The sequence below is a fragment of the Ovis canadensis genome, chromosome 3 (genome assembly GCF_042477335.2).
Source record: "Ovis canadensis isolate MfBH-ARS-UI-01 breed Bighorn chromosome 3, ARS-UI_OviCan_v2, whole genome shotgun sequence".
Taxonomy (NCBI): domain Eukaryota; kingdom Metazoa; phylum Chordata; class Mammalia; order Artiodactyla; family Bovidae; genus Ovis; species Ovis canadensis.
Genome location: NC_091247.1, coordinates 181,593,639 through 181,619,612, shown reverse-complemented (window position 1 = coordinate 181,619,612; position 25,974 = coordinate 181,593,639). Strand labels below are relative to the sequence as shown.

The following is a 25,974-nucleotide window of genomic DNA, read 5'->3' as shown; positions in this document are numbered from 1 at the left end:
AAACTGACCTTTTCCAGTCCTTTGGCCACTGCTGAGTTTTCCAAATTTGCTGGCATATTGAGTGCAGCACATTTTAACAGCCTCATCTTTTAGGATTTGAAATAGCTTAACTGGAATTCCATCACCTCCACCAGCTTTGTTTGTAGTATTGCTTGCTAAGGCCCACTTGACTTCACATTCCAGGATGTCTGACTCTAGGTGAGTGAGCACATCATCGTCGTTATCTGAGTCATGAAGATCTTTTTTGTATAGTTCTTCTGTGTATTCTTGCCACCTCTTCCTATTATCTTCTGCTTCTGTTAGGTCCATACCATTTCTGTCCTTTATTGTGTCCATCTTTGCATGAAATGTTCCCTTGGTATCTCTAATTTTCTTGAAAAGATCTCTAGTCTTTCCCAGTCTATTTTTTTTTTTTCTTGTATTTCTTTGCATTGATCACTGAGGAAGGCTTTCTTATCTCTCCTTGCTATTCTTTGGAACTCTGCAGTCAGATGAATATATCTTTCCTTTTCTCCTTTGCCTTTTGCTTCTCTTCTTTTCCCAGCTATTTGTAAGACCTCCTCAGACAACCATTTTGCCTTTTTGCATCTTTTTCTTGGGGATGGTTTCTGCCTCCTGTACAATGTCATGAACCTCCGTCCATAGTTCTTCAGGCACTCTATCTGATCTAATCCCTTGAATCTCTTTGTCACTTCCACTGTTTAACCATAAGGGATTTGATTTAGGTCATACCTGAATGGTCTAGTGGTTTTACCTACTTTCTTCAATTTCAGTCTGAATTTGGCAATAGCAGTTGATGATCTGAGTCACAGCTCCTGGTCTTTTTTTTTTTTAATGTCAGATACTCAAAATTTGATATTAAGAATAAAATCTTGTAACAAATTGAACCCTCTTCTGAATTCAGAAATATTTTGCATACTTTTGAGAGCATCAACAGTTAGCTTAGGGTAAAAGGAATGAAAGCACTCATATCTTACTTGCCTACTTTTGTGTATGAGGACATTTTTGCCACATACTCACAGTATCCTGGAGCAGTGGTGGTAGGATTCTCATTCTGTGATTTGAGAAATAAGCCTCGAAGAGTTAGGCAACTTAACCGAGATCCCACAGTTAGTAAGTAGCTGAGCTAAGACTCAGATCCAAGTCTAACTTGTCCTAAAGTTCATACTCTTTCCTGTATCACTGGGCCTCTCCTGTAAATGTAAGGCCATGTGTAGTGTTTATAAAACAAAAGATTTTATTATGTGTTTGGCCTACATTCAAATTGTTGCTGTTGATGGTAGTGTACTTCAGAAATGTTCTTTCTCAAAGTCTCCTACAATTTAAAATAAACTTTAACAAGGACTCATTTCAAAAGTTCTGTCACATTTCTTACACAGTTCACAGACTGCCTTTTTTCTCTACACTTGAGTTTTAGGGACAGAAGTTCTGTGAAACACTGAGATAACAGGGAGGCAGCAGAGGGGTAGAAAGCAACACACTCCAGTTACCTAGCTAATGAGGGATGATGGTACATACTCTTTCTTAGTTCAAATCTGTATTCATTATATGAAGTTATCTGCAAAGCTAATCATGTTAGCAAGTTAAATTGGAATGATTTAGCTTCACAAATTTATACACATGATGTTTTATGGTAGGATTAATAAATCTGAAAGTCGTCTAATTATGTAAATATTTGCCTGTAACACACTTTGTAGCTAGATACTGTGAGGCTTTAAAAAAACAGAAGACATAAAAGCTACATTGAGCTTGGAGTCTAAATGGAGGTGTGGAAAGAGAAAAAAATAAATGAAGTAAGTGATAAATTGTTAAGATCTTGCCTCCCCATGCAATAGGAAAAAAAGGAGAAGAACATTGAGAGCTAAAGAAACTAGGAAACTTTACTTGGAAGATGGTGGGTGGGTAGCACCTTCGTCTGTGTCTCCTCCTTGTGTGAACTGTTTAGCTGTCATCTGACAGACGCTTAATTCTCTCATCTCCAAGGACATATGTTTTAGATACGTGCTGAGAAAGGAGGAGGTGAAGAAAGCATGTATATCTTACTGATGCCCTATGTTTTGCCTTCATGATCAAGTGTCTAATCATTGTCATCCAGTAAAGAAATGTTTTTTACAAAATGATTATCAGTGATTTTTCCATTGAATAGTCAACATTTCTGTGTCCCTAAATTTAAGGACAAGTTAAGTTTTCCTGATTTGGGCATATGATTTTTGGTTCTTATGAAGCATTGTGGATTAGTTCTAAAAAAACGTAATTCAAATACTAAAAATTAGATTTGTAATCTTAATACATACAACTTGGAATTTACTTGAGTGATTTTACTGTCTTTTAAAACTGTCTTTTAAATACTAACAGGTTGTACTCAAGGGAGTGGTATTTTACATTATGCTCATGGAGACAGTCAGCAAACTCATCTATTAAAGCAAGGTAAGAATGAAGCATTCAAGCATATTGTTCTTTTCACCTTTCGTATCTTAAACGTACTTTTTTTTTCTAATGTGTAGGAAGAAGCTCCACAGCCGCCGGTCTTGGCAGTGGGAAACGTCCTAGTCAGGAAGAGGACACGCAGAGTGTTGGTCCTAAAGTCCAGCGACAAAGTACTAATTAGGTAAATATTTTAGAGCTTTATTTCTTGCTTAAGCCAGAGTACGTAATTAACATAAATTAAGATAATTTCTGAAATGGAGCTTATCTCTATTTTCAAACCAGAGAATCTGGGGCATAAATTTTTAAAAAATATTTATTTATTTGACTGCTCTGGGTCTTAGTTGCAGCATGCAGGATCTTGAGTTGTGGCATGCTAACTCTTAGCTGTGGCTGTGGGGTTTAGATCCCTGGCCAAGGATCAAACCTGGGCTTCCTGCATTGGGAGCACGGAGTCTTAACCGCTGGACCACAAGGGAAGTCCCAGGCATAAATTTTTCAGTGATTGTTACAAAATCAACTCTGGGACAAGAGAAATGCACCTGTACTGGGCACAGTGCTATACTCAGTTTTACGTCCTCTGAACTGATGATCTTCAAATCTGAAAAGCTTATGGTGTTCTGCTCAGATTTCTCCTCAGAAAAAGCCATCCTTTTCATTTCCTTCCTATGTGACCATGAGTCTAAAACAATTAAAGTGACTTTTAACTTCTAGTGATATTAATAATATCCCTTTGTGAACTTTTCCTCGTATCTTAAGTGTTTATAAATTTATCTGTTGTGATAGATCTGAAATCTAAATTATTTCCAGTTTGATAGGTAGCTTAAGTTTTTTTAAATGTTGGTCCTTTTTGAAAATGTCAAAAAGCCATGCCTGTATTCAGTTCAATTGGTTTTGGAATACTGTTTTATGATTTAAATTTATATGAAAAGATTTCATACAGTGAATTTGCCAGTTAAGACTTTTGTTTCTTCAGTTATCTTGAACTGTTCACATTTTTAAAATCATTGCTGTTTTTTTTAATGTGAACCTAATTAGTCTGTAAATTTCTTGACGATTAGTAAACACTCATCAGATTTTTATCATTCCTTGCAATCAAGCTTTACGCAGTTTTTTTTTTTCCTTACATCACAGAAAACATTCAGAAGGAATACTGTTGCAGCTGAAATTGGTGGGGAGTTCAATACTTTTTCAGTTAAATTATTTTAAAATATTCCTCATTGATGGAAAGAAGTTACATATTGAAATGCATTATTTCTAATAACATTTCTGTGGTTTTTAACTTTTTAAATGTATTTGACATAGGACAAATGGTAATTTGTATATAAAGAACTTGGTAAAAGAATTTGCTTAATGTAAATATAAATAGTCACAATTAGTATAGACCCATCAATATATTTTTGATAATTTTTCATGTATGGTAAAAATTAAAATGGCTAACTGATATTCTAATACAAAAAATCAAAGTTTTGAGAGTCAGTGTGGGAAAATAGGTTTTTAGACTTTCTTAAAAGACTTTGTTAAAATTTTAAGACAGAATTTTTCTTCACATCATTGTTTGGTCTAACTTTACACTCTTTGATAATAATGTTTTAAAAAATGTGTATAATCAAAATTAGGGGTTATAGCCTCTGTTAACATAGACAGTATATGTTTTAAAGCTTCATGTATGCCTGTTTTGACCCAAAGTTGTGGAACTGTCGTATGTTAAGTTCTTTTTGTTCTCCCTTTCTTTGTTCGATTACAGCTAAAGTGACTATGTTATTAAAGTATATGCATATATGGAATCTTGTGTACTTGATTTTTTTTCTTTAAAAAATTTTTTTGCTTGTTTTAGGTAAGGAGGAGAGCTTTGGTATGTGAGATGTGATCACAGACTAAAAACAGAGTCTGTAAACTACATGTCACCATTCTGAAAGAAGAAACAGCTACTATAATTTAGTAAAATACTTTTCAAAATTATTCTAAGTAAGAGTACTATCTTCTAAATACTTAGTACTTTTAAAAATAAACGTATCTATAAGAAATATTTAAAACCAAAGAGATTTTTTTTTTCAAGTAATTGGGCTTACAACTCTGAATTAGTCAGTATGCGGTAATAATTAAGAGTGTGGGCTCTGGAATCAAATGCCTGGTTCTGCCATTCATCGGCTGTGAGATCTTGGGCAGTTATTAACCTTTTGTGCCTTCTTTTTTCTCATCTATAAAATGAGGATGAGAGTAGTATCTGCTTCATCAGTTCATTGAATTCAGTCACTCAGTTCAGTTCAGTTCAGTTCAGTCGCTCAGTCGTGTTCGACTCTTTGCGACCCCATGAATCGCAGTACACCAGGCCTCCCTGTCCATCACCAACTCCCGGAGTTCACTCACACTCACGTCCATTGAGTCAGTGATGCCATCCAGCCATCTCATCCTCTGTCGTCCCCTTCTCCTCCTGCCCCCAATCCTTCCCAGCATCAGTCTTTTCCAGTGAGTCAAGTCTTCACATGAGGTGGCCAAAGTACTGGAGTTTCAGCTTTAGCATCATTTCTTCCAAAGAAATCTCAGGGCTGATCTCCTTCAGAATGGACTGGTTGGATCTCCTTGCAGTCCAAGGGACTCTCAAAAGTCTTCTCCAACACCACGGTTCAAAAGCATCAATTCTTTGGCGCTCAGTCACTCAGTTGTGTCCATCTCTTTGTGACCCCACGGACTGCAGCATGCCAGGCTTCCCTGTCCGTTACCTACTCTAGTGCCTGGCATGTGGTAAGATGGTCAATAAATGTTAGCTATAGGGTGGTCGTGCTGTGTAGCCCCCTGAACTGCACAGCACATAGTCTGCATAACTGTATGCTGCAGCTCTGGTTAGCTGCCAATTATTGTTATCATAACTATTATTAATCTGGTAATTCCATTTTGCTATCCAGTGTTTGTCTGATTGTATTGTCCTAGAAGTGAATTCTTTAAATATTTAGGATGGAAGAAACTTTGGGTGGCATTTATTTAAGACAACTGGCATAGCTCAGTTGGTCAGTTTCAAGTGTTGATTACAATGTACAGGGTTGTGTTGTCATTCCTCATACAATTTTGTGGAGCCCTGGTACTAGCTGCCAGCTCCTTAATGCACATCCCTGCCCCCTCCCTCCTGACCAGTGACTGTGGCATGCAGTTCTAAGGCCCGACTTTACATTCTGTAACTTCCTTCTCTTTTCTGTGGTGGTAGTTTAGTTGGTAAGTTGTATCTGACTCTTGTAACCCCATGGACTGTAACCTGCCAGGCTCCTTTGTCCATTTCCCAGGCAAGAATACTGGAGTGGGTTGCCATTTCCTTCTCCAGGGCATCTTCCTGACCCAGGTATCAGACCCAGATGCAGGTGACACAGTTTGGTTAGTCTGGACCCAGAATCCTAGTATTTCAGGAAATAGAGTGCAATAAAGCCATAAATAATGGGGGTTTTGCGTGGGGGTAACTCAGAGGGAAAAGAGTTACTGGACAAACACTCCCCTACCTCATATATGGTTAGCCATTCAGTTAATTCTAGAATATCCTGGAGATCAAAGTTGATCTAGAGACAAGGAGTCAGTATTTTTGCTGCTACTCTGTGGAATTAAAGTACAACTTGTCACCCTCTCAGCAAAGGCTGTTGAGCACAAACTGGGTAATAAGGCTAGACTCAAAGATTTGGTTAGCATTTCCCAAGTCCCTATCATGTGCCAAGCATTGTTTGTAAGACTCAGAGAACCACACTCTGAAAGGAACACTCAGGGACAGCCTCCAGTGGACTGACAAATTTTATTATCCAGTTTTCGCAGATACATGGTCTCAGGGAGCAGAGCATAAAGCAGACTTGCACGTAACCTTTCTCGATAAAACATCAAAGCATTCAAGCATAAAATACAGTTCCCACCACCCAAGCCGTAACATAGCTTTGGCGAAACTCTAAAGGGAGTCTTATCATGAAACAACAGTCCTTGCTCCCAGAAACAGGTGGTCAGAAGGAAGCCTCCGAATGCTTCAAGGCCGGGCGTATGACCCTTCGTCATCCGTTCCCAGCCTTGGGCACTTGATGAACGCTCATAACCCTTTGTTATGCTCGTCCCAGCTTCCAACCTTCGTCACGAGTGGAGCAAATACATTCTCAGTATTTGCTTAAAGCCTTCCAGCTCCTCCATATTTCCTCCCTTTTTCCTCAAGAGCAAGAACTGCTGCAGCTATGGTTACTCCTGCTTTTTGGGCAGCGGTGGCTTGAGCACATAACGTTCGGAATCCTATAAGAACAGTAACAAACAATAAACAGATCAGCGCGTAAGAAGCCATCGTATGGGGTACCCAATTTTTTGGATTTAGAAAGGAAGTACTAGCGGATAGTGTATTATAGAAGTCAGTGTTATATAACAGGGGGAATGCTGCTGAAGGTAGTAGACGTGATTTGTTGCTTCAGTTTCTCTATATCTAGACTAGTGTTTGATTTCGAACCTAAAAGATGTAACTTTATTTGTTCCCAAGGATATTCAGTGGCACTGTATGGCATATTGGTCAAACAGAAAGTAGTGAAATTCCAGTGACACCACAACTTCAATTGTACCTGTAAAGTATGCAGATCATCCCCCACATACATAAGGGCGGCTTGTAGGTCATCTAAGCGTGTTTGTATTTGTTGATCTATCTGAGCTTGCCGGGCCCAGAGCTCATGAGAATCCTTTTTCCAAGCAGTAATGAAATCATGATTTTGAATAGAATTATACAATGCCATTCCAGAAACTGTACCAACAGTTACAACTGAAATAATACCCACTATGGCAGCTACAATCCAGCCAGTAAAGCATTTGCTGCTTTTTAGGGATTCTCTCAGAACAAAAAACAACAACATGGAATCTGACCAGGGTTCAGAAATCTTAACTGGAACCCACAAATCAGTCCTTTGCCAGACTAAAAAACCACTGTCTTTACTAACATTAATTGGCACAATATGGTTTAAGCAAGTAAACAACACTCAGTACAGGACAGAATTGAGCCATTACTCCTAAACTGTCCAATAGCAAAAAGATAGGGTGCATTTACACAAGAATGAACGTAACTGGTATAATTATACTCAGTAGTATAATTTTGTGGGATGGAAACGTGCATAAGCATATGAGACGTTAAACCAGGACAAGCAAGCAGGAATTTTCCAAGATGCCAGTGTTCAGGCCCCGGGACTGGACTGATTATCCGGGGTCTGGGAGGTGAAAGACCTCCGTTGTACCAGTTCAGAAGTTCATCGCGTTGATGCCAGAGTCCTGTTTGTGTTCGGTTAAAATGTGGTGCTGAAACATTACACCATGGGCAGGTGTTATTATTTTTTGTGATTCTGAGCAATTCACAAAGAGTCCATGATGCCCCCAATCAACAAAAGTCATGATGGCAGGAACAGAGACTTTTCCAAACTCTCTACAGGTGGACCAGTCCATTCCCAGCACAGACAATTTTTTCTTCCAAGATACATTGTCGCAAGGAGGCTCAGCAGGCCTAAATAGATAGTGGGTGAAGTTGGCTATTTGTCCATGGTAGGTAGTCTGTCCAGTTAAGAATAAAGGTCATGGTAGCAAACATTCCAAGACGGAAAGAGCCATTTGAGAAAGAGTAAGCCCACCATTGTGGATATAGGTGGAGACACAAAGGGAGGGCACCAAAACAGATGGGGAGCACTGGATACGTAAGTGTTAACTGTCTTTCCTTCTTCTTCTTTTATTCGTGGTCCTAGATCCAACTGGGGGCAGGAAAATGTAAGCTATCACTTGTGAAAACCACAGGAGGTGATTCTGTCCAATCCACCACTTGTAAAAGAGACGGGTCGGGGATATAAGCCCAATCGGTATAATTACTGCTTACCCCAGAAGCACAGGTTAAAACGGCCATCATGGCCAGCAACAGTTTTTCCGGTGTTACCTCGCTGTTGGTCATCAACAGAGTATCCTCAGCTCGTCTTGACAGATTTTTCATTTGAGCCCAGGTCGGAAAAGGCACATTGCATTGGGGACGTTACATTTTCTTGCTGTCTTTCAATGTCATCTGTTGCAATTTCTGTTTTAGTGCTGTTACCGGTCAAGGGGTGTGGAGCAAGGTCTGTCCGTCTTCTGACTCTTCTGATTGGGACCCACTGTTCGGTTCCATCATCTAAAATGACAAGACAACATCCCTTGCCTAGGAGCTTAAGTATTCCTGGCCACCATTGATCAAGAACAAACAACAGTTTGTTCAGGCATACGTGAGGGTGAATCAGAAAAATGTCGCTCTGCTCGTGTTTCCTGACTGTGTAGAGGCCAATTAAAATAAATGATTGTTAAAAGGGCTATAGGCAAGATGGCTTTAGGTCCATAGGGGTCCCTTAGCTTATTCCCCGTTTTGTTTATTAAGAACGAGCTTGAGTGTATGGTGGGCCCGTTCAATGATGGCTTGGCCTTGAGGGTTGTACGGGATACCAGTAAGATGGCAAATACCCCATTGATGCATGAAATTACGAAAAGCATTGGCTGTAAAAGCAGGACCATTGTCCGTTTTGATGGAGGCAGGGATCCCCATCATTGAAAAACATTGCAGAAGAGCTGTGACGGCAGCTTTAGTAGTCTTGGCGGTGGAAGGAACTGCCCAAATGAAGCTGGAAAAGGTATCTATGACTACAAATAACAATTTAAAAGGGGGCAGTTTGTAATGTGTAAAATCAGCTTGCCATAATTCATTTGCTTGTAAGCCTCTAGGATTAGTCCCTTGGGGACTAGTGGTCAAATGAAAGGGGGCACATGTGGCATAGTCCCGAACAATTTTTCTAGCCATTTGTAATGGTATTTTATATTGAACGTGTAGTCTATTGCGTTAGTGTGAAGAGCTGATGTTCCTGTTTGGGGGAAGAAAATATAGAGGCGATGAGGCGATCAGCCAAATCATTGCCTAAACTGAGGGGTCCTGGTAAATGGGAATGAGCACGAATGTGAGTAATGAAGAAGGGATGGAGTCTAGCTCTTATTTCTTGCTGAATCAATAAGAACAAATGTATAAGATTACTTTCATTGGATATAAAATGAGCCATTACAAAGGATGGAAAAAGATGTGCCACGTAGCGAGAATCAGTTAAAACATTCAATGGGGTTTTTATTAGAGTAAGTAAACAATATAATGTGAATAATTCTGTTTTTTGAACGGATTGATAAGGACTTTTAATTTTCTCTTGCAGGTTGGGACCTATTATGGCTGTCTATCCTGCCTTATTTCCATCTATGAAATAGTTAGGTGCATTCATGAGAAAGTGTTCAGAAACAATATTGTTGATGATAAAAGAAGTGTTTTGTAAGAAATTCCATAATTTTCTTTTAGGTGGGTTGGCCAATAATTCCCCTGAATAATCAGCAAGGGCTATCTGAATGGTAGTATACACCTGAAGAGCATTATCAATTTCTGTTTTTGCTAAAGGTAGGTAAATCTTAGTAGGGTTCTATCCAGCTACAGTGCATAAGCGAGAGTGTGCAAGAAAAATGATTTTCCCTGTTAAGTCTATATAGGAAACAGTGTGTTTAGTCTGTTTGGAATGGAGATATACCCATTCAATAGGGTGATTATCCTGCACTATAATGGCAGTAGGAGATATCTTAGTACCAAAGACATATCTCTGAAAAGGGGAATTGTAATTAATACGGTAAACAAATGCTTGTTGAATGCTCTGTTTTACCAATTGTAATTCTTTCTCAGCCTCAGGGGTAAGTTGTCGGGGACTATTCAAATCAGAGGAACCTTCTAATATTTGAATAAGTTTTGTAAAGCATATGTGGGAATTCCCAAGGTAGGTTGTAGCCAATTAATATCCCCAAGAAGTTTCTGGAAGTCATTAAGTGTTTGTAAATTATCCCTCCTGATAGAAAGTTTCTGTGGCTTTACAGTGCAGCAGTCCATAAGATATCCAGGATATTTAAAAGGGGAATGGTGTTGCAATTTATCTTCTGCTATTAGCAGCCCATGGTTAGTTAAATTATTTATGACCTCATTACCTAATAAACTTAATTGAGATTCTGAGGGAGAAGCCAATAAAATGTCATCCATGTAATGAATGAGATATGCCTCAGGGAATTGCTGTCTGATGGGCTGCAAAATTTTATCAACAACGAATTGACAGACCGTAGGGGAGTTCATCATTCCTTGAGGCAGGACCTTCCATTGATACTGTTGAACAGGAGATTGATTATTAATGGAAGGTATTGAGAAGGCAAAGCGTTGCCTGTCATCGGGATATAAAGGTATAGTGAAAAATCAATCTTTTAAATCAATAATCATAATAGCCCAGTCCTTAGGGACCATAGCAGGGCTTGGGAGTCCTGGTTGTAATGCTCCCATAGGAGTCATTATAGCGTTACTATTCCTTAAATCTGTTAGCAGTTTCCATTTACCTGATTTCTTTTTAATGACAAAAACTGGTGAGTTCCATGGTGATTGAGTAGTTTCTATTCTATTTTGTTGTAGTAGTTCAGCCACCAAAGTATGCAAAGCAGACAGTTTCTCTTTTGATAGGGGCCATTGAGCTGTCCAGATAGGTTTATCAGACTTCCATTCTAACTTCAGTGGCTTTATCTTAGTGACCCCTAAGAAAAAGGTTCTTATTCAATTGTATAGTCACCTGAGTTTGTTGTAGATAGTCTCTTCCCCACAGATTTAATGGTAATGGCAATATACGATTTAATGTAAGCGACTAATTGATCAGGGCCCAGGGCTTGTAAATAAGATGAACTAACATAAGTTTGAGCTGCATCTGCAGTTCTTATTCCCACCAACTGGTGTGAGGCTAAAACTGCAGGCCAATCTGAAGGCCATTCCTCTGTTCTTATGATGGAAACATCTGCCCCAGTGTCTAACATTCCTTCCAAAGTTCTTCCTCTGATTTTTAATTTTAACATGGGCCTATTGATTTTTTTTTATAACAGTAGAAAGGGCTGCAGTAATGTTGGTACTCCCAAAGCCACCTGTTTTGGTGTCTGCTTTTCTGTTAAGTGGGGGGTCCATAAGGTAACAGCAATAGCTGAGCAAATTTGTCACCCTTTTGTAAATACAAGTTGCAGGTCACATGTAATATTACTGCAGTTTCACCCGTGTAATCTTCATCAGTGATCCCAGTATGTACAATTATCCTGCGCATGGTGTTGCTGCTTCGTCCCAACAGGAGGCCTACAGTATTTTTTGGTATAGGGCCAAAATACCCAGTTAAGATTTTCATAGGATTATTTACCATTAATAATTCCATATCTTGGGGAGCAGGAATGTCTACACATGTGCTATGTCTGGTAGCCGCTGTTAATTCAGTAATACTTGGTTGTCCTCCTTGTTTAATGGGGCTAGAGGAGAGCCCTTGTTCTAGTTTCCCGAAGGAGGTGTCTGAATGGGTAAAGCATTACCTTGTTTATCAAATCTAGAGCGGCATTCACTCAGACAATGATTCCCCTTTTTACATCTTGGGTAGAGCCCGGGGGGCTTAGTTTTAATAGCCCCTCCTTTGTCAGGAGAAAGACCTGTTTGCCGAGGCAAGCGACACTGCTTCCACATGTGTCCCGGCTTGCCGCAGCTAAAACATATAACTTTAGACTTTTGGGAAACATTTAAGGTTTCTAAAGCGGCTATTTTAGCTTTATGTTGAATCGTCCCCACATTCCTGCAGGCTTTCAAGTATTCCATAATTCCTCCTTGCTCCCTAATAGGTCTGATAATAGCCTGACAATCTTCATTAGCACTGTCAAAAGCCAGTTGTTTCAAAATGATTTCTCACAAAGATGCATCCTTAAGACTGTGATCAATGGCCTCCTTCAATTTACCAATAAATTGAGCATATTCTTCAGTTGGTCCCTGCAGTATTTTTACAAAAGATCCATCAGAGGTGGAACTGTCAATTTTAGCCCATGCTCTGATAGCTACTTCCTTAATCCAGTATAACATGGGCGGCTGCACAAATTGTAATTGTGCAGCAGTTTTAGCCATAGCTTTGGTGCCGGTGAGAATTTCAAAATTTAGTCCAGTAGGGTTTCCCTTGCTTTGCTGTTCTTGCAAGATTAATTTGGCTTCATCCGTGACCCACATTTGCCATTGTAGTAGCTGTTGTGGAGTCATAACCATTTTAGCAACTGTGAAGAAATCTGCATGAAGCCATTGATCTGCTTAGCCCCTAAGAAATTCCATACAGTAGGGTGAGGTAGGACCATATAGCGTACATGCCTTTTTGAATTGTGTGAGCAAACCGAAATCAGGTGATTGCCACTGATTATGTCCAGGTTGAGGATTATTAAACTGGACTGGAAAAGCCCATGCCAAAAGAGGCATGTCCGGAGGAGGAATGCTAGGAAATAGGGGAGCAGAAGCAGCAGCAGACAGCGTTGCAGTGGGCGGAAACGCCGGTGTTAGAGGCTTGTTAATATGAGCTCGCGGCAGATCAGGGACCTCTGGCAAAGTTGATTGTTTAACAGCTTTCAGCACCTGTGACTCTAATTTGTCCGTAATCTGCCCTAGCATGACATTTTTCTGATTTAAAACCTCTGATAGATCTTTCTCTTCTAATTCATATTCATGCAGGGATCGAACAGTTTCAACCTCTAAATCTCCTCCTGAACCATCTAATTGTTCCATAATGGCCTGTAAAAGAGACCTAGTTACCCACCATTGTGGGGGAATTTTTACCCCCTGTGTATAAGCTTTTAGAACATTATTCTTTACTCTGGTCCAAGTTTGTAAATCCAAGGTTCCTTCCTCCGGAAACCATGGATTATATTCAACCACTGTCTGGTAACAGCTAGTTAACTGCTCTTCAGGCAGATTAACCCCGTATTGTTTCAAGAAATGATGCATGAGATGAACAAAAGGAATTTTACTTGTCTGATGTCCCATCCTGCCTACCTTGCTTCTGCAGGAATGCAGTCCTTGTTTAAAATCAGTCTGCTGCTTGAGCCCCACATTGGGCACCAGTTGTAAGGCTCGGAGAACCACACTCTGAAAGGAACACTCAGGGACAGCCTCTAGTGGACTGACAGATCTTATTATCCAGCTTTCGCAGATATATGGTCTCAGGGAGCAGAGCATAAAGCAGACTTGCACGTAACCTTTCTCGATAAAACATCAAAGCATTCAAGCATAAAATACAGTTCCCACCACCCAAGCCGTAACATAGCTTTGGCGAAACTCTAAAGGGAATCCTATCATGAAACAACAGTCCTTGCTGCCAGAAACAGGTGGTCAGAAGGAAGCCTCCGAACGCTTCAAGGCCGGGCGTATGACCCTTCGTCATCCGTTCCCAGCCTTGGGCACTTGGTGAACGCCCATAACCCTTTGTTATGCTCGTCCCAGCTTCCAACCTTCGTCACGAGTGGAGCAAATACATTCTCAGTATTTGCTTAAAGCCTCCCAGCTCCTTCACAGTTGTTCATAGGAATAATTATCAGTATCCACAATGAGTACACTCCACAAGGAGACAGGGCAGTCTAGAAGAATTACAGTCCTTTGTGGTAAGGATGTTTTTAGAAGTATGCACAGCCACCCCTGGCCTCAAACGTTGGGTAGCTCCTCTCAGCTGTTCCTGCGCCGTCGCAGCCTGGCACTCTCGGCTGCTGCCCCTGACCTCGGACGTGGGGTAACTCCTCTTGGCCACTGCCCTTCGGACATGGGGTCCTCCCGGCTTCTGCCCCTGACCTCAGACATGCAGTAGCTCCTCTCGGCCACACTTAGTGCATCGGTCGCAGCCGCCCGGACTTAAGGTAAGAGAAACCCAAGTAAGGTGGTAGGTGTTGCAAGAGGGCATCAGAGGGCAGACACACTGAAACCATACTCACAGAAAACTAGTCAATCTAATCACACTAGGACCACAGCCTTGTCTAACTCAATGAAACTAAGCCAGGCCTGTGGGGCAACCCAAGACAAGCGGGTCATGATGGAGAGGTCTGACAGAATGTGGTCCACTGGAGAGGGGAATGGCAAACCACTTCAGTATTCTTGCTTTGAGAACCCCATGAACAGTATGAAAAGGGAAAAATGATAGGATACCAAAAGAGGAACTCCCCAGGTCAGTAGGTGCTCAACATGGTACTGGATATCAGTGGAGAAATAACTCCAGAGTGAAGGGATGGCACCAAAGCAAAAACAATACCCAGAGGTGGATGTGACTGGTGGTTGAAGCAAGGTCCAATGCTGTAAAGAGAATATTGCATAGGAACCTGGAATGTCAGGTCCATGAATCAAGGCAAATTGGAAGTGGTCAAATGAGATGGCAAGAGTGAACGTCGACATTCTAGGAATCAGCGCACTAAAATGGACTGGAATGGGTGAATTTAACTCAGATAACCGTTATATCTACTGCTGCGGGCAGGAATCCCTCAGAAGAAATGGAGTAGCCATCATGGTCAACAAAGGAGTCCAAAATGCAGTACTTGGATGCAATCTCAAAAATGACAGAATGATCTCTGTTCTTCTCCAAGGCAAACCATTTAGTATCACAGTAATCCAAGTCTATGCCCCAACCAGTAATGCTGAAGAAGCTGAAGTTGAACGGTTCTATGAAGACCTACAAGACCTTTTAGAACTAACACCCAAAAAAGATGTCCTTTTCATTATAGGGGACTGGAAAGCAAAAGTAGGAAGTCAAGAAACAACTGGAGTAACAGGCAAATTTGGCCGTGGAATGAAGCAGGGCAAAGACTAACAGAGTTTTGCCAAGAAAATGCACTGGTCATAGCAAACACCCTCTTCCAACAACACAAGAGAAGACTCTACACATGGATATCACCAGATGGTCAAACCGAAATCAGATTGATTATATATTCTTTGCAGCCAAAGATGGAGAAGCTCTATATAGTCAACAAAAACAAGACCAGGAGCTGACTGTGGCTCAGATCATGAACTCCTTATTGCCAAATTCAGACTTAAATTGAAGAAAGTAGGGAAAACCGCTAGACCATTCAGGTATGACCTAAATCAAATCCCTTATGATTATACAGTGGAAGTGAGAAATAGATTTAAGGGCCTAGATCTGATAGAGTGCCTGATGAACTATAGAATGAGGTTCATGACATTGTACAGGAGACAGGGATCAAGACCATCCCCATGGAAAAGAAATGCAAAAAAAGCAAAATGGCTGTCTGGGGAGGCCTTACAAATAGCTGTGAAAAGAGAGACAAAAAACAAAGGAGAAAAGGAAAGATACAAGTATCTGAATGCAGAGTTCCAAAGAATAGCAAGAAGAGATAAGAAAGCCTTCTTCAGCGATCAATGCAAAGAAATAGAGGAAAACAATAGAATGGGAAAGACTGGAAATCTCTTCAAGAAAATTAGAGATACCAAGGGAACATTTCATGCAAAGATGGGCTTGATAAAGGACAGAAATGGTATGGACCTAACAGAAGCAGAAGATAAGAAGAGGTGGGAAGAATACATGGAAGAACTGTACAAAAAAGATCTTCACGACCCAGATAATCACGATGGTGTGATCACTCATCTAGAGCCAGACATCCTGGAATGTGAAGTCAAGTGGGCCTTAGAAAGCATCACTATGAACAAAGCTAGTGGAGGTGATGGAATTCCAGTGAGGCTATTTCAAATCCTGAAAGATGATGCTGTGAAAGTGCTGCACTCAAGATGCCAGCAAATTTGGAAAACTCAGCAGTGGCCACAGGACTAGAAAATGTCCGTTTTCATTCCAATCCCAAAGAAAGGCAATGCCAAAGAATGCTCAAACTACTACACAATTGCACTCATCTCACATGCTAGTAAAATAATGCTCAAAATTCTCCAAGCCAGGCTTCAGCAATATGTGAACCGTGAACTTCCTGATGTTCAAGCTGGTTTTAGAAAAGGCAGAGGAACCAGAGATCAAATTGCCAACATCCGCTGGATCATGGAAAAAGCAAGGGAGTTCCAGGAAAACATCTATTTCTGCTTTATTGACTATGCCAAAGCCTTTGACCGTGTGGATCACAATCAACTGTGGAAAATTCTGAAAGAGATGGGAATACCAGACCACCTGACCTGCCACTTGAGAAATCTGTATGTAGGTTAGGAAGCAACAATTAAAACTGGACATGGAACAACAGACTGGTTCCAAATAGGAAAAAGAGTACGTCAAGGCTGTATATTGTCACCCCGCTTATTTAACTCCTATGCAGAGTACATCCTGAGAAACGCTGGGCTGGAAGAAACAAGCTGGAATCAAGATTGCCGGGAGAAATATCAATAACCTCAGATATGCAGACGACACCACCCTTATGGAAGAAAGTGAAGAGGAACTCAAAAGCCTCTTGATGAAAGTGAAAGTGGAGAGTGAAAAAGTTTACTTAAAGCTCAACATCCAGAAAACGAAGATCATGGCATCCGGTCCCATCACTTCATGGGAAATAGATGGGGAAACAGTGGAAACAGTGTCAGACTTTTATTTTGGGGGGGCTCCAGAATCACTGCAGATGGTGATTGCAGCCATGAAATTAAAAGACGCTTACTCCTTGGAAGAAAAGTTATGACCAACCTAGATAGCATATTCAAAAGCAGAGACATTACTTTGCCGACTAAGGTCCATCTAGTCAAGGCTGTGGTTTTTCCTGTGGTCACGTATGGACGTGGAGTTGGACTGTGAAGGAGGCTGAAGGCCGAAGAATTGATGCTTTTGAACTATGGTGTTGGAGAAGACTCTTGAGAGTCCCTTGGACTGCAAGGAAATCCAACCAGTCCATTCTGAAGGAGATCGATCCTGGGTGTTCTTTGGAAGGAATGATGCTAAAGCTGAAACTCCAGTACTTTGGCCACCTCGTGTGAAGAGTTGACTCACTGGAAAAGACTGTGATGCTGGGAGGGATTGGGGGCAGGAGGAGAAGGGGACAAGAGAGGATGATGGCTGGATGGCATCACTGACTCGATGGACGTGAGTCTGAGTGAATTCCGGGAGTTGGTGATGGACAGGGAGGCCTGGCGTGCTGCGATTCATGGGGTCGCGAAGAGTCAGACATGACTGAGCGACTGAACTGAACAGTATACTATGAAATACAAAGTGAGGGGCCTAGCGCCTGTGTAAATCACTGCTTTCCTGATCCCAACTCCATACTGAGCATAGGACAACTATTCCAGTTTTGGCACTTTGTCCTTTACATTTAACTCTATTATAGTTGCAATTAATAGTGTCATTGATTGTTAATGACACTAGAATGTGACCACCAGAATGTGAACTCCATATTCCCCCTTGTCTTGTGCACTTGTCATTGCTGCTGTAAATGTAAACACTTAATAGGCATGCTATAAATATGTGTATGGATAAATATGACAGTAAATGGGGCAGACTTTGAGCCTGGATTTAGGGAGAGATTTGTTTATGAGATTGGAGTCACCGGTAATAATCAGAATATAAACCACCTAGCAGTTTATCTGAAAAGGCTAGTTATTTGGGTTAAAGTGTCAGGAGGCAGTTTAATTCTTGAAAGTTCTTTAATTCTTCATTAAAGAATCAGGCACTGTAGCTGACTGCTGGGTTGGCAGCGGCGGGGGACAGGAAGGCTAGATATGTTCCAAAGAAGTTTCGGGATTTTTTTAAACTAAATTTCTTTTGTAAATTAGATATTTATCTGTAGGCTTATTTTGGGAATTCTGAATGGCTACAGCTTAAACATAGAGCGGTTTCTGAGTTATTTCTACCTTTTTTTCTTCTCGCGGGCTGTGACATTCACCAAGGGACAAAAAGACTGAAACTCCCAAGTTCTCTAAACTACACAGAGGGCAAAGGCGTGAGAATGCCAGCGGCAATAATTGCTGGCCAGAGGGGCTGTTCCGTTGAAAGCTAAAAAGCCGGTCGCGTTGAACTCCGCCGCCCCGCCCCGCCTCGCGTCACCCCTCCGCTCTGCGTCAGAGGGGTCACGTAGCCTGTGCCTCTCGTCCTGATTGGCTGCGTTGGGGGCTCCGGGCGTGTCTGCGGGTTCACAGGTGGCCGGGTCAGCGCTGCTGAGAGGAATTGGCCGGCGGCTGGAGACCCGGAACTCGTACCGTGTACAGAGCCGACACTGACAGGTGAGTCGTCCCGGTCCTGCACACCTGTGGGTGCTCGCCGCTGCAGTCTGGAGTTGGGAGCTGCCCATCATGAAGACAGACTCCCCGTCAGATGCTTCAGCTCTGACTGGCTGGCCAGGGTGCTGGTGGAATCCGGGGCGCCGCCAGCCGGAAGTTTCTGTTTGAAAGCGCCTGCCCCACATGACGGATGTGTGGTTTTCGGTCTCTCCCCCACACCGTCTTCCGTGGGCCCTCGTTTTTTCTTTTTTACAAACGGGTTACTTTGAAACTGAGCAGATCAAACGTGTTGTCACAGTCGAACTTAATTGAATTACTAATGTTCGTCTAGTGGGCCGTTATTATGAAAACTGTGCATATTACAGAAATGGGTTTTACGCCCCAAAAAATGCTTAAGAAAAATGAAGCATCAGAAAAATAGCCCATGTTGTGATTTAACAAAGATTTACCTGGATTATTACTATGGGCAGAGCATGGGCCAGGAGCAGGCTCGAGCTAAGCTTTCGGGTTTGAATGCGAGATCTGGTATTTTTTTAGCTGAGCAACCTTGGGGTACTTTACTTTCACCTGTTAACTCATCTTTAATAATAGGTTGTTGTGATGACAATGAGTTTCTGAATACTCTGATTCATGGTATTAATCTTCACAATCACCCAGTTTGTAACCTTGACAAACACTGAATGTTGCCACTTTCCTGATGCTCAAACTGAGGCACAGAGAAGTGACTTCCGCAAGTCATAACACAACTAATGATCCAGAACTAGGCCCAGGCAGCCCACAGCTTTACCCACTACTTTAAGTTGTGGTGCACTTGGTTTGTCGCTGCTTTTCCATTGACAGATACTTTGTTTCTCTGTGGACCAAGTTCTTTGTTGGGTACAGGGGATAAAGTAGAACCGCACTCACATCCTGTCTTCCAGATGCTTGCAATCTGGTGCAGGTTGTTCATAGTTGGACTGCAGGGTGCTCACAAATCCTGCTAAAGTTGTTTGCAAAATGTTGTGAGTATAGGTCTTTTTTTTTTGGAAAGAGAGCCTCTGACTCACACCATATTCTCTGCTGGGTCTGTGATCCAAAGGTATGAAGAATGTTTTAGCAGAAAAGCTAGTGCCTAGTGTAATGTCTGTCACAGAGAATGAGCTAAACATACAAACCCAAAAGAACTGGTTGAAAGAATGAAGAACTTACAGGAGTATAAGTGCCACAGTAGGGTCAGGAGCAGCGTGCTGGGGAAGAGCACACGTGAAAGTCATCTGCCCAGGCGTGCCTGCTAGAGTCAGCAGTGACAGTCAGGCGAAAGGTAGAGAAGCATTTTATCATAGGAACAGGGCAGTAAACCATCCCTACCCTCACGGAGAGTGAGACAGAAATCACACATGAGCAGCTGCAGCTATGACAAGTGGCATTCCCTGGTGGCTCAGACAGTAAAGAATCCGCCTGCAATGCAGAGACCTGGATTCGATCCCTGGGTTGGGAAGATCCCCTGGAGGAGGGCATGGCAACTCACTCCAGTATTCTTGCCTAGAGAATCCCCATGGACAGAGGAGCCTGGCAGGCTACAGTCCATGGGGTTGCAAAGAGTTGGACACAACTGAGCAACTAAGCACACAGAGGAACAGTCCACAGTGCCAAGACAGCCTATCTGGGGGACAAGAGGCCTCATCTGTTCACAAAGGGCAGGAAACCTTCCCTGAGAAAGTGACACTTAGATTTAGGAGGATTGTGGGCATGGGAAACAGCCCTCAGTCTTTAGAGACCCTGTGATGGGAACAGGTAGAGCACCAAGGGCTGAAAGGGAGTTGGTACAGTTGAGTATAGGCAGTGGGGGACAGGAGATTTGGGTGGTGACAGAGCCTAAGACAGAGAGGCCTTAAAAGGCCATGGTAAAGCAGACATTTATTTTATGTCTATCCTAAAGTGCGATTAAAAAGTTTATTGCAGGGAAGTGACAAGATTACATTTGGAGAAGCTGGAATGAAGTTTCCGTGGATTAACAAGCCCTGGATAAGGACAGGATCTCTGAGGAGAAACTCTAAGGTAAGAAGAGGAGCACCTAGAATCAAGCCTTGAAGATGAGCCTGCAGAGGAGACAGATAAAGGGTGGTCAGAAACAGAGGAAGGAAGGAGGACCAGGGGAGTGGGAAGTCTTGAAAGTCATTTCAAGAGTTATTTCCCAAAGAAAGTGGTCACCTGTACTGAAAGCTGCAGATGCCAAGAGGACCTAAAACTATTCATTGGCTTTAATCACATGGAAGTTGTCTTTATGGGCAGTTATGTAAATGAGAAGAGAAGAAATGAAGAGAAAGGCTGTGCAAGAATTAACTGAGGGGAAGAGAAAAATAATTTTAGCTGGAGGGGCAGTGAGAGAAGGAGCCATTGAGGTGAAGGGTGGGAACCTGAGAGAGGAGGATTCAACTGAAGAGTGAATACATGAGAAAGAAGGGCTCTAGAGATCTCAGGCTAGAGAGGCTGGGATGAGCACAAGAGCAGGAATTACCTGGAAGATGAAAGGTGTAACTCTAGGGAAGGGGAAACAGCAGGAGGTTTATGTTTGGTGTGGTGAATTGCACTCCTTTCTTTGTACTAGTTAGAGGCAAGGGTATCGGGTTGAGAGTGAATGAGAGAATGGGTGTTGGGGGAAACTGGAGGTCTAAGCTGACATTTGACATCATTGTGAGGGGTATGAAAGAATGAGCTGACCAGAGATTGTTTTAGGATGGTCTAGCAGAGGGAGTCAAGTATGAAGCAAAGGTTGGAAATTAGCCACCTGGCTCCTTCGGGGAATTGCAAAAATAGTAGGGGAGTGAGGATTCCCCTTCTATTTTTGCCAGGTGGCACTAGTGATGAACCCACCTGCCAATGCAAGAGATGTAAGAGACACGGGTTCGATCTCTTGAGTGGGGAAGATCCCTGGAGGAGGGCATGGCAACCCACTCCAGTATTCTTGCCTGGAGAATCCCATGCACAAAGGAGCCTGGCGGGCTGAAGTGACTTAGCACGCATGCACAAGGATGGAGGCTAGCTAGAAACAGAAGCTACGTTTAATACAACATAACAAAAGAGACATCACAAATCATGGGGAAGGAAAGGATTGTTCAAAAATGGTGCTTAGAGATAGCTAAACTATTGATAAAGTCTATATACATTCTCAGCTCACAACCAGAAATTTCAAATGAATTAAAGGAGCTAGCTTTTAAGATTCAAACAATAATATAGAAGGAAATAGGGATGAATTTTTATCTTTTCATCTGATGCATAAAAGCGATAGGAATCGTAAAGGAAAGGGAAACTTTCCTGACTCTTTGACCTATTAAAATTAACTGATTTGTCCTAACACATGCTATACTATGCTAAGTGAAATAAGCCATGGTCACCAAGACATTCCACAGCTAACATGATTTCCCATGATTCCACTGGGCAGTCACATGGTATTCCTTGTTTTACCTGGCTGAGACTTAATTCTGGGTTTATAAAAAAAGATTTTCATAAATTCTCATAAAACAGTATTACATTTATTAACTCATTTTTAAAACAAATTCAGTGGCTTATTTTGGATAATAGCTATTCAGCAAAAAATACAATATAAAATTAAAATTGACTCTCCTCCTTAAAAAGTATTTGCTTTACCTAGACATCAACTTTAAAATACGAAAAACATTTTTAAAAAATGGGTATGTGTATAAATGTATATGCCCTAGACAGAAACAGAGTTGTAAGAAATGAAATTTATGTCAAAATAACATTTGAGGTTTGTGAATCTTTGAACTCCCTGTGGTTTTGCTACTGATCTGTTAAATGGAAATAACTACTTCACAAGTTGTTGCAAAGCTCAAAGAGGGTATTTATTAAACTTAAGATGGGAAGCAGTATATGACAGTTACTTCATAAATTATTTAAACAGCTCTATTTAATACTCCACATGAGTAGTTTACCTGTCTAATTTGTCCATTTTATTTTCATGCTCAATATTTGTAGCTCAGATTTGTGTTTGTATTCTAAGAGAACCTGTATTTTCTTTCTTACAGGTATGATTTGTACATTTGGAGTCTCAGGACGGTGGAAATTAGCCAGTGGATTGCAGCCATGTTGTGGAAGTTGCTGATGAGATCCCAGCCCTGCAGACTCTGTTCTTTCCGGAAAATGCTATCAGCTCCAAAATACAGACCTTTTCTAGCATCCTTCACCTGTACAGCTGATAGTCAGTCAAAGAAAGAAAATAAAAAGACAGTAGAAAAGCTCTTTAAATTGTCAGTTGACATCAGGAAAATTCGAAGATTAAAAGGCTGGGTACTTCTGGAGGATGAAACCTATGTTGAAGAAATTGCAAATATTTTACAACAGCTGGGTGCCAATGAGACTGCTGTAGCCAGTATCTTGGAACGCTGCCCAGAAGCAATTATCTGCAGTCCAACTGCTGTTAACACTCAAAGAGAACTCTGGCAATTGGTCTGTAAAAATGAGGAAGAGTTAGTCAAGTTAATAGAACAGTTTCCAGAATCTTTCTTTACTGTTAAAGACCAGGAAAACCGGAAGCTAAATATTCAGTTCTTTCAAGAGTTGGGACTTAAAAATGTGGTCATTAGCAGATTTTTGACAACTGCAACTAATATTTTTCATAATCCTATGGAGAAGAATAAACAAATGATAAAGATTCTCCAAGAGAGTTATCTAAATTTAGGTGGCTCCGAGGCCAACATGAAAGTTTGGCTTCTAAAATTGTTAAGCCAAAATCCATTTATTTTGTTAAACTCTTCTGCAGCTATAAAGGAAACACTAGAATTTTTCCAGGAGCAGGGTTTCACAAACTTTGAAATTCTCCAGCTTCTCTCCAAACTCAAAGGATTTCTTTTTCAGCTTTGCCCGAGAAGTATACAGAACAGTATGTCTTTCTCTAAAAATGCTTTTAAATGTACTGATCATGACCTGAAGCAATTGGTTTTGAAATGTCCTGCCCTTTTGTATTACTCTGTTCCAGTTTTGGAGGAGAGAATTCAGGGATTATTGAAAGAAGGAATTTCCATAGCTCAGATAAGAGAGACACCAATGGTTCTTGAATTAACACCACAAATAGTACAATACAGGATAAAGAAACTGAATTCCTTAGGCTATGGAATAAAGGATGGACATCTAGCAAATCTGAATGGAACAAAAAAAGAATTTGAGGCTAACTTTGGTAAAATTCAGGCCAAAAAAAGGCGGCCATTATTTAACCCTGTGGCACCATTAAATGTTGAAGAGTAACTTGCTTACTGATGTTGCTTCTTTTCACCAGTGCAGAGTGAAACCAAGTAGCAAAAACTTAAGTGATTCAGGAATATTGTGGGTATAAATTTCTAAAACATTGTGGGTAATTTTAAGAACCTAAGTAGCTTCTGAGTTGTGTTTAAATTACCTCTCAGTAGGAGAAGGCAATGGCAACCCACTCCAGTACTCTTGCCTGGAGAATCCCATGGATGAAGGGGCATGGTAGGCTGCAGTTCATGGGGTCGCTAAGAGTCAGACATGACTGAGCAACTTTACTTTCACTTTTCACTTTCACGCATTGGAGAAGGAAATGGCAACCCACTCTAGTGTTCTTGCCTGGAGAATCCTAGGGACAGAGGAGCCTGTTGGGTGCCGTCTGTGGGGTCGCAGAGTCAGACACGACTGACGTGACTTAGCAGCAGCAGCAGCAGACGATCTCTGACTCAGCTGCTATACTTGAATATATAAATTGCATTTAATAAAGTTTGTAGTTTTGTCCTTAAGCTATTAAAAAAAAACTATTAAATGCCACAAGTGTGATATTTTGTAAGTGAATAGTTTTAGAAACTGAAAAGTGTACTCCATTCAAATTATGGATACTTTTTTTTTGATATAGCACATTTCATCTGGGATGCAGACCCAGCCTTCTTTCTCACCACCAGCTCTGAAACATCACGCCACTATGGTCTGAATCCTGTAGTGTTTGGTGAAACATTAGCAAATTTCTAAAACATTTTGGTGGAGAAATTTTATCTCCAGGTTGGAATAGGTATCTTTTAGAACCTAGTATTACCCATCATAAGGAATAATTAGAACTCATTTATATGGTCGGTTTAAAATTGACGGTTTTATTTAATAAAACACTTCTGTGTGCGTGTATTACGCTCCCTTTTTTACAGATGAGGACTCAAGCTTAGAGAACCATCCAGCTGCCAAGTGCCAGAGCCCAGATTTACTGAGATCTCTCTTCTGTTCAAAGCTTGTGAACAGAAAAAGGATTGCTTATGAGTTGGCATAAGAAAAAGTTACCACTACCTGACATGTTAAGAGTACCAGCTGCAAATTCAGGAGTTTTTATGAAAACGTCTCTGTAAAATTCCTTAAATTTAAAATGATCTAATTCATATTCATTTGAAGTACAGCTTTTAAGGAAACTGAGAATCCAGGTCTGACTGTAATATATGAAAGGTTAAGTGTGTGATGGTACTGATTTTAGTTAGGTTTTAAGTTTCTAAGTTTTGTTTCAAGGTAAGTATTATCCAGATAGACTGGCTCACTTTCAGCAGTGGAGTCTGAACTATGTAACACACACACAACTGACTCTTGACACTCAAACATATGTGCACTATGTATGCAAGGCCCTTAAGTAATGAAAAATTATGAAAAATATAGACCACATCTTCACTTTATTCCTTCATTCAGCAAATGCAGGTAACCCTTACTGTCCAAATCTGTTCAGTTCCTTAGTTAGGAGACAGGTATCTCTGCAGCATCTACTAAGTGCTAGGCATGTTGTACTTTACAACTCTTAAGAGCTAAGAGTACCATTGTTTATTGTTCTAGCAGATGAGGACACTTAGGCACAGAGAGGCTAAGTCACTCACTCAAAGTCATACAGAAATGTTTGCTCAAGGGGAGCATGGCAGCCAGTACAGGCAGGGCAGAGTTAAGTGATGGGAAGAGTGACACAAGATGAACAGCACAGGTCTAAGGAACAGGATCTCATTCTAAATGTGATGGGAAATCCTTTGGCAGATTTTTGTTTATGCTTGCTGCCCTGACAAAATTATTAGCAGTGTTCTCTTTCACCCTCAAAAGTGTCTCAGTTTGAAATGCATTATTCATTATATGGTCACCTTGGTAATTCTATTAACCGATGTCAATCTTGAGATGCCCAACTTGAGCAGAGTTTTCAAACAGAAAAATAGTGAAGTCTGGAGTTGTGAGAAATCAGGACTGGAGATAGTTACCTGGAGATCATCTGCTTATCTGCTATAGCTCTAGGTGAGACTGCCTAGAAAGAGGATAAATTTGTAGTAGCAACAGACCAGGTCTGGAATGGGTTGACCAGAGTAAGTCTGCCAAGAGAAAAGGACGTTTTCAATATCAAATGCCATGGGGAGGTCAGCTAAGATAAGAAATGACCAGTGGATCTGGCAAAAGGAGATCATTGGTTGGACCTGTCAAGAGTGATTCTGGTGGAATGAGACAGGTAAGAAGGCAACTGGAGTGGGCTGAGAGAATAGGAGATAAGAGTCAGGGACTATATCGTTTTTCAAGAAATTTTGCTGCAA

The 25,974-nt window shown here is 41.1% G+C and overlaps 2 protein-coding genes across 8 annotated transcripts in view; both read left to right on the top strand.

Moving 5' to 3' along the window:
- Nucleotides 1-4,465, top strand: part of CRY1 (cryptochrome circadian regulator 1) — an 88,714-nt gene extending 84,249 nt beyond the window's left edge. For 2 of the 4 annotated variants that reach the window (XM_069581079.1, XM_069581081.1), the window contains exons 11-13: nt 2,356-2,427; nt 2,505-2,608; nt 3,559-4,211. In XM_069581079.1, coding sequence (XP_069437180.1) covers nt 2,356-2,427; nt 2,505-2,608 — 176 coding nt within the window. In that variant the 3' untranslated portion in view covers nt 3,559-4,211. Of the gene's footprint in view, nt 1-2,355; nt 2,428-2,504; nt 2,609-3,558; nt 4,212-4,261 lie in introns of those variants that run through there. The other 2 variants (XM_069581080.1, XM_069581082.1) reach the window with 2 other exon arrangements.
- A 12,336-nt stretch (nt 4,466-16,801) lies between these two features.
- On the top strand, nt 16,802-23,681 carry MTERF2 (mitochondrial transcription termination factor 2). Of its 4 annotated transcripts, none has more exons than XM_069581074.1 (3): nt 16,802-18,439; nt 20,378-20,473; nt 22,462-23,681. In XM_069581074.1, the coding sequence occupies exon 3, from the start codon at nt 22,520-22,522 to the stop codon at nt 23,675-23,677; it is 1,158 nt and encodes a 385-aa protein (XP_069437175.1). In that variant the 5' UTR covers nt 16,802-18,439; nt 20,378-20,473; nt 22,462-22,519; the 3' UTR covers nt 23,678-23,681. The 4 variants fall into 4 exon arrangements, with proteins under 4 accessions (XP_069437175.1, XP_069437174.1, XP_069437177.1 ...); XM_069581073.1 differs by having other exon boundaries at nt 18,062-18,439; nt 20,368-20,473; XM_069581076.1 differs by having other exon boundaries at nt 18,316-18,439; nt 20,355-20,473.
- The last annotated feature ends 2,293 nt before the right edge of the window (nt 23,682-25,974 follow it).